We start from the raw sequence: 13,495 nt of genomic DNA, 5'->3' as shown, positions 1-13,495 counted from the left end.
GGTGTTACGCTTGTTGTGAAATTGCATTTTCGCACAATCCAATCGTTGCTACAATACTCTCAACGCTCTACAGGCCGCGCCAATCTCGCAATTACAACTTCTTTGCTCGGTTGACGCGGAATTGGACGTGGGATAGTATTACAGACACATCGAACGACGCAGAGCGTTTTCTCTTGGTCAAAATTTAAATACCACGGTACCTTCTGGTAAACCAGAGATCCAAGGGCAATTGGCAATCTCTGCACAGACGCGTGGAACGGCGCCATTGTCGTTCACTTCACTTCTCTAGCGCGGCGCGGTCGTTTGTTTGCTAAGCGCACAACCCACATACATTTATCTTGTACCAAACCGCTCGTTGCCTGCTAGTTGAACACCGAAACACTCACAGAAAGGGCAAAAAAATACACTCTCGCGCCAGCCAAGTTTACATCAACAACAACAACAACACCACCACCACCACCACAATGAAGCTCCCAGCCATCTTCCTCCTCGCAACCAGCGCCATGACCTCAAGGCTCCAACTGCCCAAAAACAACAACAACGCCGCCATACTCATAAACCGCGACTTGGACCCCGCGACCATGGACCCCGCACAATTCTCCGTCCTCCGAGTCCTCAAGAACGCCATGCCCAGCGGCCCTAACCCGCCCTTCCCAACCGGCACCTCGGATCCCGCATGGTACCAAAGCCTACCTCAAGACGTCAAGCAATTGCTGCCTAAATTCTACCCAGTGGTCCAGGCTGCTGCGGTATCGCAGGGCGAGATCAGCAGCAGTGGTGGTAGCAGCAGCAGTAGTACGACGATTACCAGTGAACAGAGCGGGACATCTACCGCTGTAGATGCTACAACAGTACGTGCAAAAGCCGCCCCCAAAAAAAGAAATGAACGTCCTTGTTTCCATACACAGCCACACAAGCGGACTCTTCGTTTCAGATATTTCTACCATAGCATCACGGTACTAACGACATGGTCGCAGTCATCCGCTTCTCAAAGCTCATCAGCTACTACACCACCGTCTCTCTCTCCTTCACTTACCAGCACTACTGCCGCCAGAAATAGCAGCAGCAGCAGTACCGTACGCACAACGTCCCGCACTTCAGCAACGTCATCTGCTGCTACTGCAAGGCCATCGGTGCCCTCATCCAATGGTTCAAGGACCTTGGTGCAAACGCCGGTGCTGGCGGTTTTCGTAGCGTGGATTGCTGTTGCCACGGCGTTTAGTGTGCTTGGTTAGACGAGAGACGAGACCAACTAACTAGCTAACGGCTATAGGTCCCTCTCTCTCTCTCTCTCTCTCTCTTTTGCACTTCTAGCCTTTCTTTTTCAACCCCCTAATTGTATGTATGACGAGACGACATTTGATCACAGACAAGTCTTTTTTGTTCTGTTTTCTGCGTCTAATATGGGATTTCTTTTTTGTTATGACACGATGTGATGAGAGGCAAAGGTTATGTATTTTGCAGGCCAAGAACATGGAGAAAGGGAAGCCCACGAGGCATGCAAGCCGTGTTCATATTATGTATTTCGAGATATATATATACCCCCTTCACTCCTTACTTGCAGCAATGAAGCCATGATAAAGTTAGAGTACCCCTTGCACAATCCTTTCGACGCTACCTATCAAAACAGTGATCTCTCTAGCTCATGAAAGCTATCTTCCTTCATCTCCTTTACTCTTGACATGCCCTTGTGTGTCTTATTCATCCCCTACATACAAAGCACACCAGCAACTCTGACACCCAAATCCAGCACCGCTAAATGCTCATCTCCACCATCTACCAGCCGCTTGTCTGTCTCGCTGAACACAGCCGCTAGCCGCACCTTCTTTACATCCTCGATCCGCTCGTCAAACATGATCTGCTCGTACAACTGGCCGAGCGTCTGCGACGCACTCCATCCCTCCGCAATCATCTTCTCAACGACCTTTGCAATCTCATTATAGCGTATTGACTTTGCACTCGCGGATTTGGGGAAGAGAGCCTCGGAAAATGCAGAAAGCGTTGCTGGGTGAAGGACGCCTGCGATTTCCGCAATGGTGGGAAGGGATACCGTGGGCGTTGTGGTGGCAGAAGCAGCAGCATAAATCTCCCCTTCGTCTCCGTCTTGGACCAGGGTAGGCTTCTTTCTCTTTTTTTCATCGTCTTCGTCTTGGGCCAAGGCACGCTTCTTGCCCCTTTTCCCTCCAACTTGACTTTGTATGGCGCCTACGAGTCTGGCAGCCGACTGTAAGAATGTGATTGCTTTTCGTAGATCGCCGTCTGCGACTCGTACCAGGTCTTCAGCCACACCCTCCTCGAGGCATACGTTCTCCAGAGCAGCAATGTCGCTGACGCGCTTGACGGCGTTTCCCTGGTCCAGGCTCTTGAAGCGGAATTTGGAACATCGCGACGCCAAAGGGTCAATGATTCTGGTGACGTAATTGCATACGAGACAGAACCTGGTCATTCGGCTGTAGGTCTCCATGGTCCGCCTCAGTGCTGATTGCGCATCCTGCGTCATGCTGTCTGCCTCATCCAGAATAATAATCTTGAATGGCGGGCAAGGGTACTTGTCCCTATACCGCACCATCTTGCCCTCTCCCGCCCCGCTCTTGTCCTCCACCATGACATTGTATGTCGGCGCAACACTAAGCTGTTGTCTGGCAAAGTCCTTGACTTTCTGTCGTACAATGCTGATACCACGTTCGTCGGAGGCGTTCAATTCGAGTACGCGCGTCTTCATGAGTTCTGGGCCGTAGAGCTCCTTGGCGAGAGCGAGGATAGTCGAGGTTTTTCCTGTGCCTGGGGGGCCGTAGAATAACATGTGCGGTAGGTTGGAGGATTGCATTGTTCGGGAAAGAACTTGGATGGTATTGTCTTGGGCTGTGACTTCGGACAGCGTCTTGGGTCGGCTACAATCGTTGTTAACATTGAACGTCCAAGCCGCTTGGTACGTGGGAGATGTACTATTTCTCGACCCATGGCTGCAGACGATTTGGCTCTTGCTTTGTTGTGGGTGCCTTGGATGAGCTGGCCTGCGCAGCGGCCTGTTGCCGGGCCTTGATGTTGAAGAAGTCGGCCATTGTCGTTTGTTGGGGTTGCGTTGAAGTTGCGCGAAGATGGAGGGCTAAAGTGCGACGCGTCGACGCGAATTCGCGAAACCACGTTATTGCCGACCGTGCGGTGCTAGCCAATCATGTCATCGCCACTACACGTCAAATGTCACGGCATTGGGAAGGAATCAGGAGACTTTTAGATAGTCTGGTTCGAAGCCAAACATCAGGGTTTGCTATTTATTATGCGACGTTTTCCTAACAATGCGCGCTTCGCTTGCGTTGAGCCCATCCCATGCACCAGTCATACGCCATCGTAACCTGAGCTGTGTCGCGCATTCATCATCGGTCGAGATATGTACCTATGGTGTTAAGGGTCACGCCTCAGGAGCCAGACTAGCAGTATCTAGCCTACTTCCCATTCAGCCTAACCCCCTTGACACGCTTAGCCAACTGTACTGAATCGGAGTCTGAGCCATAGGAGGGCTGTCGCATTGTACGCTGGTGCTCGAGGGGAAGAGGTGCTGCAGCCCCCCTACTGGCTGATTGAGAGGGAGATGGAGACTGATAAGAACGTTTCGGGGGGCGCTCACCACTTTCTTTGAGGATGGTTAGAAGAGTTGCCCAGCCTCCGGTATGTTGGAGCGCTGAGCCTTCTGAGGTATCGTGCGTTGATGCGACTTTGAAGAGGAGTGATTCTTCGTCCTTTATAGCAGGGTTAGCCTGTGTCAAAATCGCCGGGAAGAAGACGCACCTTTGAAAGAATGCCCAGGTTATGAATGAAACACAGCATGTGGAAGTTCGAGATTGCGTTCAGACCGCTGGCAGTGTTGAGCGCTAGACCGTTTGCTTTGGCGTTGAGAACTTTGCTAAGATGTGTAATCTCGGGCATTTCACCCATAGCCTCACGGTTCTCAATTGGAAATTTGCCTCCAGTGAAGAGGGGGTTTGGCTGAGTGGGGAAACCGTGGGTAAGTGTGAGAAGCAGATATTCAACTGGAAAGTCGGGTTTGGCAATCTCTTGCACGTTTGCGCCATGCTCGTTGATTTTTCGGTAGAAGACTTCGGGAATATATCGCGTGCGGTTGAGCGCCTCGTTTTCCTCTTCTGACTGAACAAGCATGACTTTTGGATCTGCTGAAGGCTCGATGATATCGGCGCGCACCATCTCAACAGCATCGTTTGATACCTGGTAAGACGAGATGCCGATTTGGCCTTGATCATCGCCGCTGATGACACAGGTTACAAAGTTAGATCCGTGTCGTCCGGTGTCGCTCCATTTGGACGGCCGAGGGTACTTGGCCTGATACCGTGCTGCGAAGCAAACCTCGAGAGAAGATAGGTAGTAAGAATCCATGTGTCGCTTGCAGATGACAGAGCCATCGCCCTTGTCTGCATCGAGCAGATCTGTGAAAATGACACCAACCCGCTGCAGGCCGCACTGTGCAGCAATTTCATCGACCTCTTGCTCGTTGCTCCAGTCACCTAACGATATACCGTCTACTTCGTTAATCTGTGGCGGCTCGTATATGGTCTCGACAACGGCCTTTGTTCCCAGTGGCACCTCGGTATACTCCTCGTATCGCCCGTACAGGAAACCCAGCCGCTGACAGCCAGTCTGTCTCCAGAAGTTGATGAGATCATCGACAACCTGTATCGATGCAAACTCGACGTGGTCTACCATGCGATATTCCTGCGGCTTGAGTGAGATGGCACTGGGCATGCACTTTGTGCAGATGCCCTCTGGGAACGGTTTGTGTCCCGATGGACAGTCGGGTCGGACGCGGTAGTAGGGTTCGGTCAGAGGTGGAATATAGGAGCTTCCGAGCTCTGGCCTGTTCTTTGCAGAATTGACCTTGCGCAGGTACGAATGGAAGGACAGGTGCTTGATCTTCTTCTCCGCAAGGTACTCGGGCGAGTAAGGCTCCAGCGGCATGCAATAGTCGCACATACCCTTGGGACCGTGGGAGCACATGCGAGCATCGCGTTTCCGAGGAATCTTTCCATCTTGCCTGTCTAGCCGGTCGTCGAGCGGCGACTGTCTGACCACTTCCCATGGGTTCTTTATAAATTGTGTGGGGTTGCCGAGGGGCACAGAGGCTGTGTCGGTGGCTTCGACGGGTTTGCCGTTCAGTCTTGCGCTGCCTGACGGAGCTGCAGCAAGGCCATTCGGTGGCGCAGACTGCTCCTCAAAGGACAGAAAGAGCTGTGCGCCGTTGCTGCAGAGTTGTGAGCGGCGATGTCGAGCTTGGGCAAGCAACTTACGATAGGCCCACTTGCTTGAAGCTCACACCCTTCAGGTCGGCGAGCTTCCTGGCATCGCCGCCCTGGGGACGGTTGCTGACCGTGATGCTCTGGAATTGGACATTCTTGGGGAGCTTCTCGGCGACCTGGGGGGCGATGTCTGTAAAAGTGTCCTCGGGCTGTACCGTCAACCTGAATTGGCCTTCCTTGCTCACAAACCGGAGTATCATGGCGGGACACTCTCAGGCCTGCGGGGGAGATGCGAAGGCGGAGCTGGTGCAGACGGTCGTAGGGACAAAAGAGCGAGGTGTCGCAGTGGCCGGGAAAGGAGTGGATGGAGGCTGAGGCTAGGCAGCAATAGGCAGCGGGAGTATGGATGGGTGGATTAGACAGCGTCGCTAGGGAAGGCGTCGAAGGCGGCAGAATGACGCGCGCGACGACGTTAGCGCACCCTGGTCGTAGCGCGAAACCACCCGGACATTTACCGAGTTTGCGAACTGGCCAGATATTCTATCGATAAGTCAGGACAGCGTGGGCGCAACTTGGCCTTCACCCTTCCACCCAGCGGGACCTCACTTCTGCGGACAACGTCGCTCCTTTTGGACATTTACGCCAGCGCTTCCTGTCTTGCGACGCGGCCGACGGAGCCAACCCACGCCTCTACCCTTGTAATAATCCGGCTGCCCTTGATCCAGCACTCACCACCCGCCCAACATGTGGCCCTTTGACCTCGTCGACTGGGTGATGCTCACGGTGCCCATCGCCTACATCGGTGTCCTTGCTGGTTCTTTCGGCGTCTTCACAAACCTGTACAAGAAGCGGCAGGCTGCCAACGCCGCATCGCTCGAGCCATGGTTCCCCACCCATCTCCAGCGCAATGTCTACCTCTCTCTGCTGCACATGGACGAGCCCAAGGTGCCGGACAGCATCTTGAAGGCTGCCTTGCTGCGCCGCGCCACGGAGGATATCCACCGAATTATCCAGATCAGGAACGCAAAGCAGGCGCTGCAGGTCTTGTTGCAGAGGGGCAGTGTGGGCGATGACCTGTGGCAGAGGTTCCAGCGCGCAGAGCAGGAGATTGAGGAGGAACTCAGAGACGTGGTCAACGAGGTGAGTTTTCGCAGACGACTATGGAGCCTGCATGTGAACTGACATTGTCCAGGCCAATGCGTTCGCGCCCAACTGGGGCCAGACCATCTTCCAGTCGGCCTCTGAAATGGCGCAGAACAACCACATCCGCGAGCGTCTGGCCGAGATTGAGGCAAAGGCCCCCGCCGAGAAGGCGTGGTGGGAAAGCCGCCGGGCTGGCATTCAGTCCGAGTTTATGAAAGAGCTGGACGACGAGAAGGCCAAGAGCGAGGAGGATGCCGTCATGGTGGAGAAGGCAAAGCACTGAGTGCCGGAGATGTCATGCTGTGTTTGGGGGCTCCTTCATGTATATTTCTGGGCATCTAAGGCAAGTAGTGGGACTAAGGCGTTTTCCAGCATTTGAGAGGCGCATTGTCATACGATTGCACAACAACGGCGTCATAGGCGCAAATACCATGTATCAACTTGTTCAAATGCTAACTGCAGTGCTACCAAACGCCAATTATCCCATAGAGTACATACACATGCTACCACGCTCTGCCATACAAACAAATGGCTTTCGTACACCATATAGACGAGTCTGCCCTTGCAGCTCCACTACGCCCTCTTGCCACATGTCGGCCTGTCCCGACTGATATCTCCCCCTCGTGCACATTCATCCTCTACTTCCTTGCGCTGGGTCCGCTAACACCAGCACCGATGACGCTAGGCAGCTCCTCGGAGCCCATGCTGTAGAGCATGCCAATACCAGCCGAAACGAGGAAAGCCAGGATGACACCGCTGCCGACGAAAAGCCAGAACTGGACCGAGATGTCCTTCTTCTGGCAGGCGGGGCCTCCCCAGTACGTCACCTTCCTCTTCGATTCCATGCCCTTGTCTTCGCCGACGTGCTCGACGGTGGGTTTGCAGGCACATCCGTAGCAGTCGATCGTCTCCTGGTTAGATCCAGAACCGCGGCCCTTGTGGAGGAGCGTGCACTCGCCGTGGCTGGAGCAGTTGTGCGTCTGGCTCTGGCAAGCACTCATCGAGCTGAAGCAGGCGGGGAGGATGCCGCGCACGGGTCCCTTTGCGTTCTTGTTGCCGTTGGCCTCAGTAACAACAGGGAAGTCCTCGAGGGAGGGGGCCTTGGAGGTTGCGGGTACGGCTTGCGACGAGAGAACGGCCTCGGGGTTTTGGCGACGCGCCTCCATGGCGGGGAGGTCGTAGGTGCCCCAGGGGTTGGCGGCACGCTTGGACTTGGACGAGGCCGAGCGCGGCATCATGACGATGGTCGTGGAGAAGCCAGAGTCGCGGGCCTTGTTATTCACCTTGGTCAGCACCTGGGCAAGCTCCTCGGGCGTCATGTTGCTGCTCTTGTCGGTGCGCCACACGTTGAGGTAGCCATTGTGGGTCTCGGGCTTGCTCTTTGGCGGCAGCGCAGCTTCTATCTCAAAGTTGGACTTGTATGTGCGTTGTTGGGGGTCGGGGTGCTCTGGCAGCGACTGGGCCTGGACTGCAAAGTCGCGGAGGAGGCGCTCGTTGTCAGCGGCCAACGGCGCGGCGGATATGGCAAAGTCAAGTGTGCGATCTGATGCGTCGTTGATGATGACTGCGAGAGGTCGGGTTAGCCTGTGTGGTGGCCCACGATGCTCGTCGTCGATGCCCACCTGTTGGCTCCTTCTGGTCCGCGTCCTCTGCCCAGATGAGCAGATGGGCCCTGGAGGCGGCGTCGTCGTGTGCCCCAAACAGCGGCTGGCGCCGTCCGCCGTACGTGTTGATGTGCTGCAGCGTCTCGGCATCGGCATGCTCGAGCGAGTGGAATCGCGACAGGCCCAGGCGCTGGGCAATGATGAGACGCGCAGTCTCTGGGCTGACGGTGGGCCGAGCTGCAAGGACAGCGCAGGACAGTGATGAGGCGACAAACGCCCCGGATAGCTTCATCGTGGCGGATGGGTTGGGGTTTGGGGGGATATTGGTGCAGCAGCGGCGATGATGCAGTCGGCGGCGAAGCTGAGACGCTGCCACACGTCGGAACCTGGCCCACCCACGCCTCCGACCCTTGCCATGGCCCGCTCCTCCTCCTCCTCCTCCTCCTACTGCTGCTGCTACTACTACTACACTGACTATTGTCTATTCTACCACTATTCCCCGCGTCCGCTGCAGGACCCTGGCGAGCCACTGTACCCCTCCGTATTTTTTCTGGTGACTTTCCAAACTTGGCCCGCATCGTTTGACCCTCTACAACGCCTTCATGTCTCCGCTTTTCGTACCAAACCCCTCGTAACGCCCGCCAGCCATGTTCAGGCCACTGGTGCTTCGCCGCAACTTCTCCCTCTTCAACAGGGTACCGCATGCCCACATAGTGCGCTCAGCCGCTCGCCAGGGCTACGACAGTGTCACAATTCAGCGAGTGCGAATACGGCGGCCTTTCTTTAGCAACTCGTGAGTCGCCGAGCATCCGAGTTCCTTCACATGCTAATTGACTGACTGGGCAGACGATTAGTCGGCGCTGTCGCTGTTGCCGCAGCTACCTATGGCCTCGTCCGGTACCTGGGCTTGGAAGTCGAGATTGAAGAGATAGACGACGACAACCAATCCGCAAATCCCGAACAGGACGGATGGGAAGCGGTTGGCCCCGCAGCAGAGGACGGCAAGGAAGAAGATGACGGCGAAGGCGCAATTCTATTTCTACCCACTGGCTTTTCGCGACCACGGCAGAGGACCTTCTACAAAGGCTCAGACCCCGAGTGGCAAGATTTTAAGAAGATAGCAATCGATCGCGCAAAGGCAAACAAGATTGGCAGTAAGCACGCCTTCTTCCAAACAGAGCCCGTCGCCGCTAACAGCAGAGCAGGCGAGTTGGTAGCCATAATACGCTACAATGCCTCCAATAGCCCGCAGTACATCGCTCGCCTTGGCAAAATCGATGTAACAAAAGGCAAAACTTGGGTCGAGTTTCGATTCCCTCCCGGCCCACCCGTCGAGTACGAGCGACCCGGCATTGAGCTGACTAAGCACCTCGAATGGCGCAAGGCAACACGGCCGGTTGAGGATGCGCACCACCAACGCTTGAGCAGAATACTATACCCCAAGGAGGTTGCGGATGCTTTGTACAACGACACTACGAAAAAAGCAGGAAAGGTGTGGAAGAACTTCAAAGTCTACATGGGTTGGGAGCAGGAACCAAAGACGGAGACAGTCCAGGACCTCTTTCACCGCATATCCACCAACCAGCAGTCGTCTGCCGGGCAGGCTACAAGCATAGCCCCAAGTCCTCTGTCAGCCTCCGCAAATGACACCCAGCAACCAGCAGCCTCACCTTCAACCGCGCCTGTCGATGGTCCTGCGAATGTGGGTTTCGTTCTACCAGATCCCAAGAAGATGACACTAGACCTCGCCCAGTTCCGCGCCGACTTCCGCAAGGCCTTCAAACCATATACATTGCAGCCTCCACGCGGCACCTTTGTGGTGATAGGTCTGATTGAAATATACGGCGAGCGGGCCCGCATGACACTAAATGTGCAAGCCGTCTATGACCCCAAACAGGGGCGATATTTGAGGTTGACGGGACTTGTATGGAATTATGTCGAGCATCAGCAGTATCCACGAGGCGGGTCTTAGAAGAATGGTCCTCATGGTTCAATGCATTCCACCAGGCGTAGGGGAGGAAGTTCTTGAGCGCTAGATATCCATGCATGGGCGGAGTTTTGTTTGGTAAATTGAGCGTTTGAAGCGGCATTGCTGGTGTCTAGATTGCGTATTGCTCAGATTACCAAGGTTGCAAATATTCGCTTAATCCACTTTAACGAGTTTACAACGGGTTGAGGTATTTTTTACCTGACCTGACCGTATTGTTGCGAGTATGGCATACGTTCAGAAATACCTATTGTGTTCTCTCTTGATTAACATGCCATGGGATGGTCCAGATTGCCTGAGTCCACCTTGAGACTGGACGAAGGAAAGATTTTGCATCAAGCCAGGAATGAGGAAACATACACATATCATTGGTGAGTTTCTACCTCCCATATTAAGGGTGATGTATTCTATCCAAGAGATGTTTATCTCTATGTGCGTGTTTTTTCTTTTGAGTTCTATGGGTGAGTCCAACGCTAGTGCAGCGGGCAAAGTAGAGATAACGTATTCCATCACCGAGCGGGCCACATCACCGAGTGTGCCACTTTTTCTTGGCATCACGAACTTCATGTACGAAAACTTAGATTACTCTACACTAGCTATAGATGCTTCGTACGACTTACTTGTATCTGAAAGAGAATCTTCTTCTACATCTTTCTGGCACGTACGAGAGTTATGGCCTGTCCTCCCACAGGTTCTACAGTGCCGTTGACCTGGTAGGGCCCTTTCTTGACTACCCTCACCACGTGCCTTCTTTGATGTCGTACGACCAGCAGAACTACTTTTAGCTACCTGCGATGCCCCTGCACCAAAGTCTAGTGTCCCACCTGTCTGAATTCGCTTTCTTTTGCGCCTTTGGCGCTTTGTTACTGCTGCTAATTGCTCTTCAAGCTCTCTTACGCGGGCCTTTATAAGCACATTCTCATGTAGCATCTCCTTAGCCCCTTTAATAAGCTTTAAAAAGCCTTCTTGTGTAGTAGTTAGCGATCGTACGAAAGACTCTCTTACAAGCTTTAATTGTGACCTAAATTCATGCGAATTACTTGGTGTTCTTGACGTCTAGGGTATTTCTAGCTAAGCTTCTTGTGGTGGAGTATGAAGGCGTACGTCAAGGCGATTAATGACTCTCTGCGCGTTGATAGGGACTAGCCCTGCTGCCTTAAAGGCCTTCTTGTAGTTATTGGACGTAAACACGTTAAAAAACGCGTCTTGAAAGGCTGGAAGGAAGCGCTCCTTATTAATATGCTAGATATGGTGGCGTGCCAAGTCTCGTACGCGTTGAGAGTACTTCTGCTTAAGAGGCGAAAAGCAGACAACGTTAAGTGGCTAAAGTATGTGCGATGAATGAGCAGGCATACAGAGGGTAAGGATCTTTCGTACGAGGCAGTAATCCTTAAATTCTTGGTTAAGGTGGCTCTTATGGCCGTCAAGGATGAGTAGCCTGTATAACCCCACCTGACGCGTCTTTGTATGCTCGTCAAAGTGCTTTAACCACGCGAGACCAAGCTCATTGTTCGTCCAGCCGTTCTCTGATACTGAAAGCTTCTAGTCGTACGGTATATCCGCTTCTTCGTACCATGCAGAGATGTGGACGCGTCCCTTGTAGATAATGAATGGCGGGGTAGCGTATCCCGCAGCGCAGATGCTCTGGATGACTGTAACCCACTCGCGATTGCCTGGCTGCGTGAGAGTAGGCCTCGTACGACGCTCTGCGCCTGTGACTACCTTCATTGAGCCAATTATGCCCATCTGAAAGCTAGTTTCATCAAAGTTATGGATGTCGTCTGAATGAACTCCATACTTCTTAACCGTCTCTTGTACGAGCTTGAACCACGCGTTAATAATCTCTGGATCCTCTTGTTGAGTTCTCTGACGATCCTTTGCTTGACTAAAGGCTGTTCTAAGCTCGTCTGTACGAGTAACGAACTGCTCTGCCTAGCATTTGCCTAAAGGCTCGCCATCTCGTTCGCGTAGTAGTTTCTCCGCCATATCTGCTACTTCACATAGACGGGGGGCAAATCCTCGCGAGTCTAGGTTAAGAATATATCGTACGATAGTTTGCTCTTCAGACTTAGTTAGCTTCTAGTAATTTGGCTGTGTTGTAGGTCGAAAGGTGATTCCTTGAAGCCGCCAAGAGATCTGCTGATAATAGACGTTGTAGGCTGCTGCAGCGCGTCGAATGCTCTTAAACTGGCCTGTACGATAGGCCTGAACAGCTAGAGTAAGCCTACCTTCTTGCTGAGTTAATATCGCGTTCTGTTGTTGGGGCATTATCTTTCGTACGTGAAGTTCGTGATGCCAAGAAAAAGTGGCACACTCGGTGATGTGGCCCGCTCGGTGATGGAATACGTTAAGCAGTAAAGGCGCTAAATCTATCATCCACATCCCAATATGATTTAATTAATGCCGTACACTGAAACAAGGCGAGTGCAACTCCTTCAGCGGCACTGCAACCTGCATCAGGTGGCAACAAAAAAATTAAAGTGAGTTTGTTTGCAAAAAAGTGCCGGTACCACTTGGTCATACGCACAGGAAGCGCTTTTAGGAACATTACCTACCTCTTTATCGATTCTATCAGTGATTTCACAGCGCCTCTTCAACGCCACATTTCTCCTTCCTTTTAATCATGCCCAGTTATTTCCCCCCAAGTACCCCGCGATACTTACTTACTTATCCCACGCCCCTCATTCCCAGCCATCATGAAACACAAAATAATCTCCGCCGCCATATTACCCACCCCGCAACCAACAAGGGGTCATACACAAAACAAGCGACGACGATCAGCGCGTCCCGAAGCATGCTTATGTACCCTCATATCATCCGATAATATGTTCAGTGTCGCAGAAGTAAGCAAGAAAGAAAGAGAAGAAGAGAAAAAAAAAACAGACAAACAAATACGTAAAATGCGACATGCCGTCTCCCTAAACTCTGATATTACCCGAGACTCCGGGTCTTGCGCTTTTGCTGGAAAAACATCCCTGATCTAGTCTGAAACATGGGATGGCCATGGTTACAGCTTACAAGGGCACATCCTGAACGGGGCGGAGGGGGGAATGCGCGTTCGTCCAGAGTGAGTATAGTTACCGTAGATGGCCGCGTGAACTTTTCAGTTGATGATTACTTTACTTACTCGCCTTCTTGCAAAAAAATTTCATGTGTTCGTAGCGCTACTAATACCACTGCGTTTATTGTGTCGGTGGAAAATCAAAAAGTTTTGGTCCGAAGACAAGGGAGATTGTCGAGAGAAGTAGGTTGATGTACTACTTGTTTTCGGTCATGTGTGTAAGTAAGTATGGCTGCATAGGCTCGGTATATTCCCATCTACCGAGCGAGCGCATCGATGCAGAGGAAATATGCATAGCCATGACGGCGTTCGTCATCAAGGGGACTTTAATGATGCCTGTAATAAAGTATAGTCATGGTAGTTTCACGCGCTAGTTGATCGGCGCGTGTATCAAGACGTGTGATCTGCGGCGATCCGTCTCGTCGTGCATACGGAGGTGCCTCACAAAAGTTTT

At 52.8% G+C, this 13,495-nt stretch overlaps 5 protein-coding genes across 5 annotated transcripts; 3 read left to right on the top strand and 2 right to left on the bottom strand.

Annotated features, from left to right (window-relative positions):
* Positions 1 to 464: 464 nt before the first annotated feature.
* SETTUDRAFT_27017 (uncharacterized protein) lies at positions 465 to 1,235 on the top strand (the record flags this gene model as incomplete). Its single annotated transcript, XM_008025110.1, has 2 exons — positions 465 to 851; positions 978 to 1,235. 2 exons carry the CDS (start codon positions 465 to 467, stop codon positions 1,233 to 1,235), a joined length of 645 nt encoding a protein of 214 aa, XP_008023301.1.
* Positions 1,236 to 1,708: 473 nt separating this feature from the next.
* On the bottom strand, positions 1,709 to 5,590 carry SETTUDRAFT_176361 (uncharacterized protein; the record flags this gene model as incomplete). Its single annotated transcript, XM_008025401.1, has 5 exons — positions 5,298 to 5,590; positions 3,787 to 5,251; positions 3,626 to 3,737; positions 3,354 to 3,358; positions 1,709 to 2,881 (listed from the first exon to the last, which is right to left on the bottom strand). The coding sequence occupies exons 1-5, from the start codon at positions 5,504 to 5,506 to the stop codon at positions 1,709 to 1,711; spliced, it is 2,964 nt and encodes a 987-aa protein (XP_008023592.1). The 5' UTR covers positions 5,507 to 5,590.
* A 400-nt stretch (positions 5,591 to 5,990) lies between these two features.
* On the top strand, positions 5,991 to 6,672 carry SETTUDRAFT_27014 (uncharacterized protein; the record flags this gene model as incomplete). Its single annotated transcript, XM_008025109.1, has 2 exons — positions 5,991 to 6,386; positions 6,439 to 6,672. The coding sequence occupies 2 exons, from the start codon at positions 5,991 to 5,993 to the stop codon at positions 6,670 to 6,672; spliced, it is 630 nt and encodes a 209-aa protein (XP_008023300.1).
* A 355-nt stretch (positions 6,673 to 7,027) lies between these two features.
* SETTUDRAFT_105924 (uncharacterized protein) lies at positions 7,028 to 8,285 on the bottom strand (the record flags this gene model as incomplete). Its single annotated transcript, XM_008025400.1, has 2 exons — positions 7,028 to 7,953; positions 8,012 to 8,285. The coding sequence occupies 2 exons, from the start codon at positions 8,283 to 8,285 to the stop codon at positions 7,028 to 7,030; spliced, it is 1,200 nt and encodes a 399-aa protein (XP_008023591.1).
* Positions 8,286 to 8,603: 318 nt separating this feature from the next.
* On the top strand, positions 8,604 to 10,080 carry SETTUDRAFT_176358 (uncharacterized protein). The gene is made up of 3 exons (XM_008025399.1): positions 8,604 to 8,786; positions 8,840 to 9,147; positions 9,199 to 10,080. The coding sequence occupies exons 1-3, from the start codon at positions 8,641 to 8,643 to the stop codon at positions 9,963 to 9,965; spliced, it is 1,221 nt and encodes a 406-aa protein (XP_008023590.1). The 5' UTR covers positions 8,604 to 8,640; the 3' UTR covers positions 9,966 to 10,080.
* Positions 10,081 to 13,495: the final 3,415 nt, after the last annotated feature.

The sequence above is a fragment of the Exserohilum turcica genome, assembly GCF_000359705.1.
Source record: "Exserohilum turcica Et28A unplaced genomic scaffold SETTUscaffold_14, whole genome shotgun sequence".
Classification (NCBI taxonomy): Eukaryota; Fungi; Ascomycota; class Dothideomycetes; order Pleosporales; family Pleosporaceae; genus Exserohilum; species Exserohilum turcicum.
This window is presented reverse-complemented; position numbering and strand designations above follow the sequence as displayed.

Excerpts from the sequence above, each read along its gene's own strand:
- SETTUDRAFT_176358 (XM_008025399.1), top strand. The coding sequence starts at position 8,641 with ATGTTCAGGCCACTGGTGCTTCGCCGCAACTTCTCCCTCTTCAACAGG. Across the intron at positions 8,787-8,839 it reads CGGCCTTTCTTTAGCAACTC|ACGATTAGTCGGCGCTGTCG; the intron begins GTGAGTCGCCGA and ends CTGACTGGGCAG. Across the intron at positions 9,148-9,198 it reads AAAGGCAAACAAGATTGGCA|GCGAGTTGGTAGCCATAATA; the intron begins GTAAGCACGCCT and ends ACAGCAGAGCAG.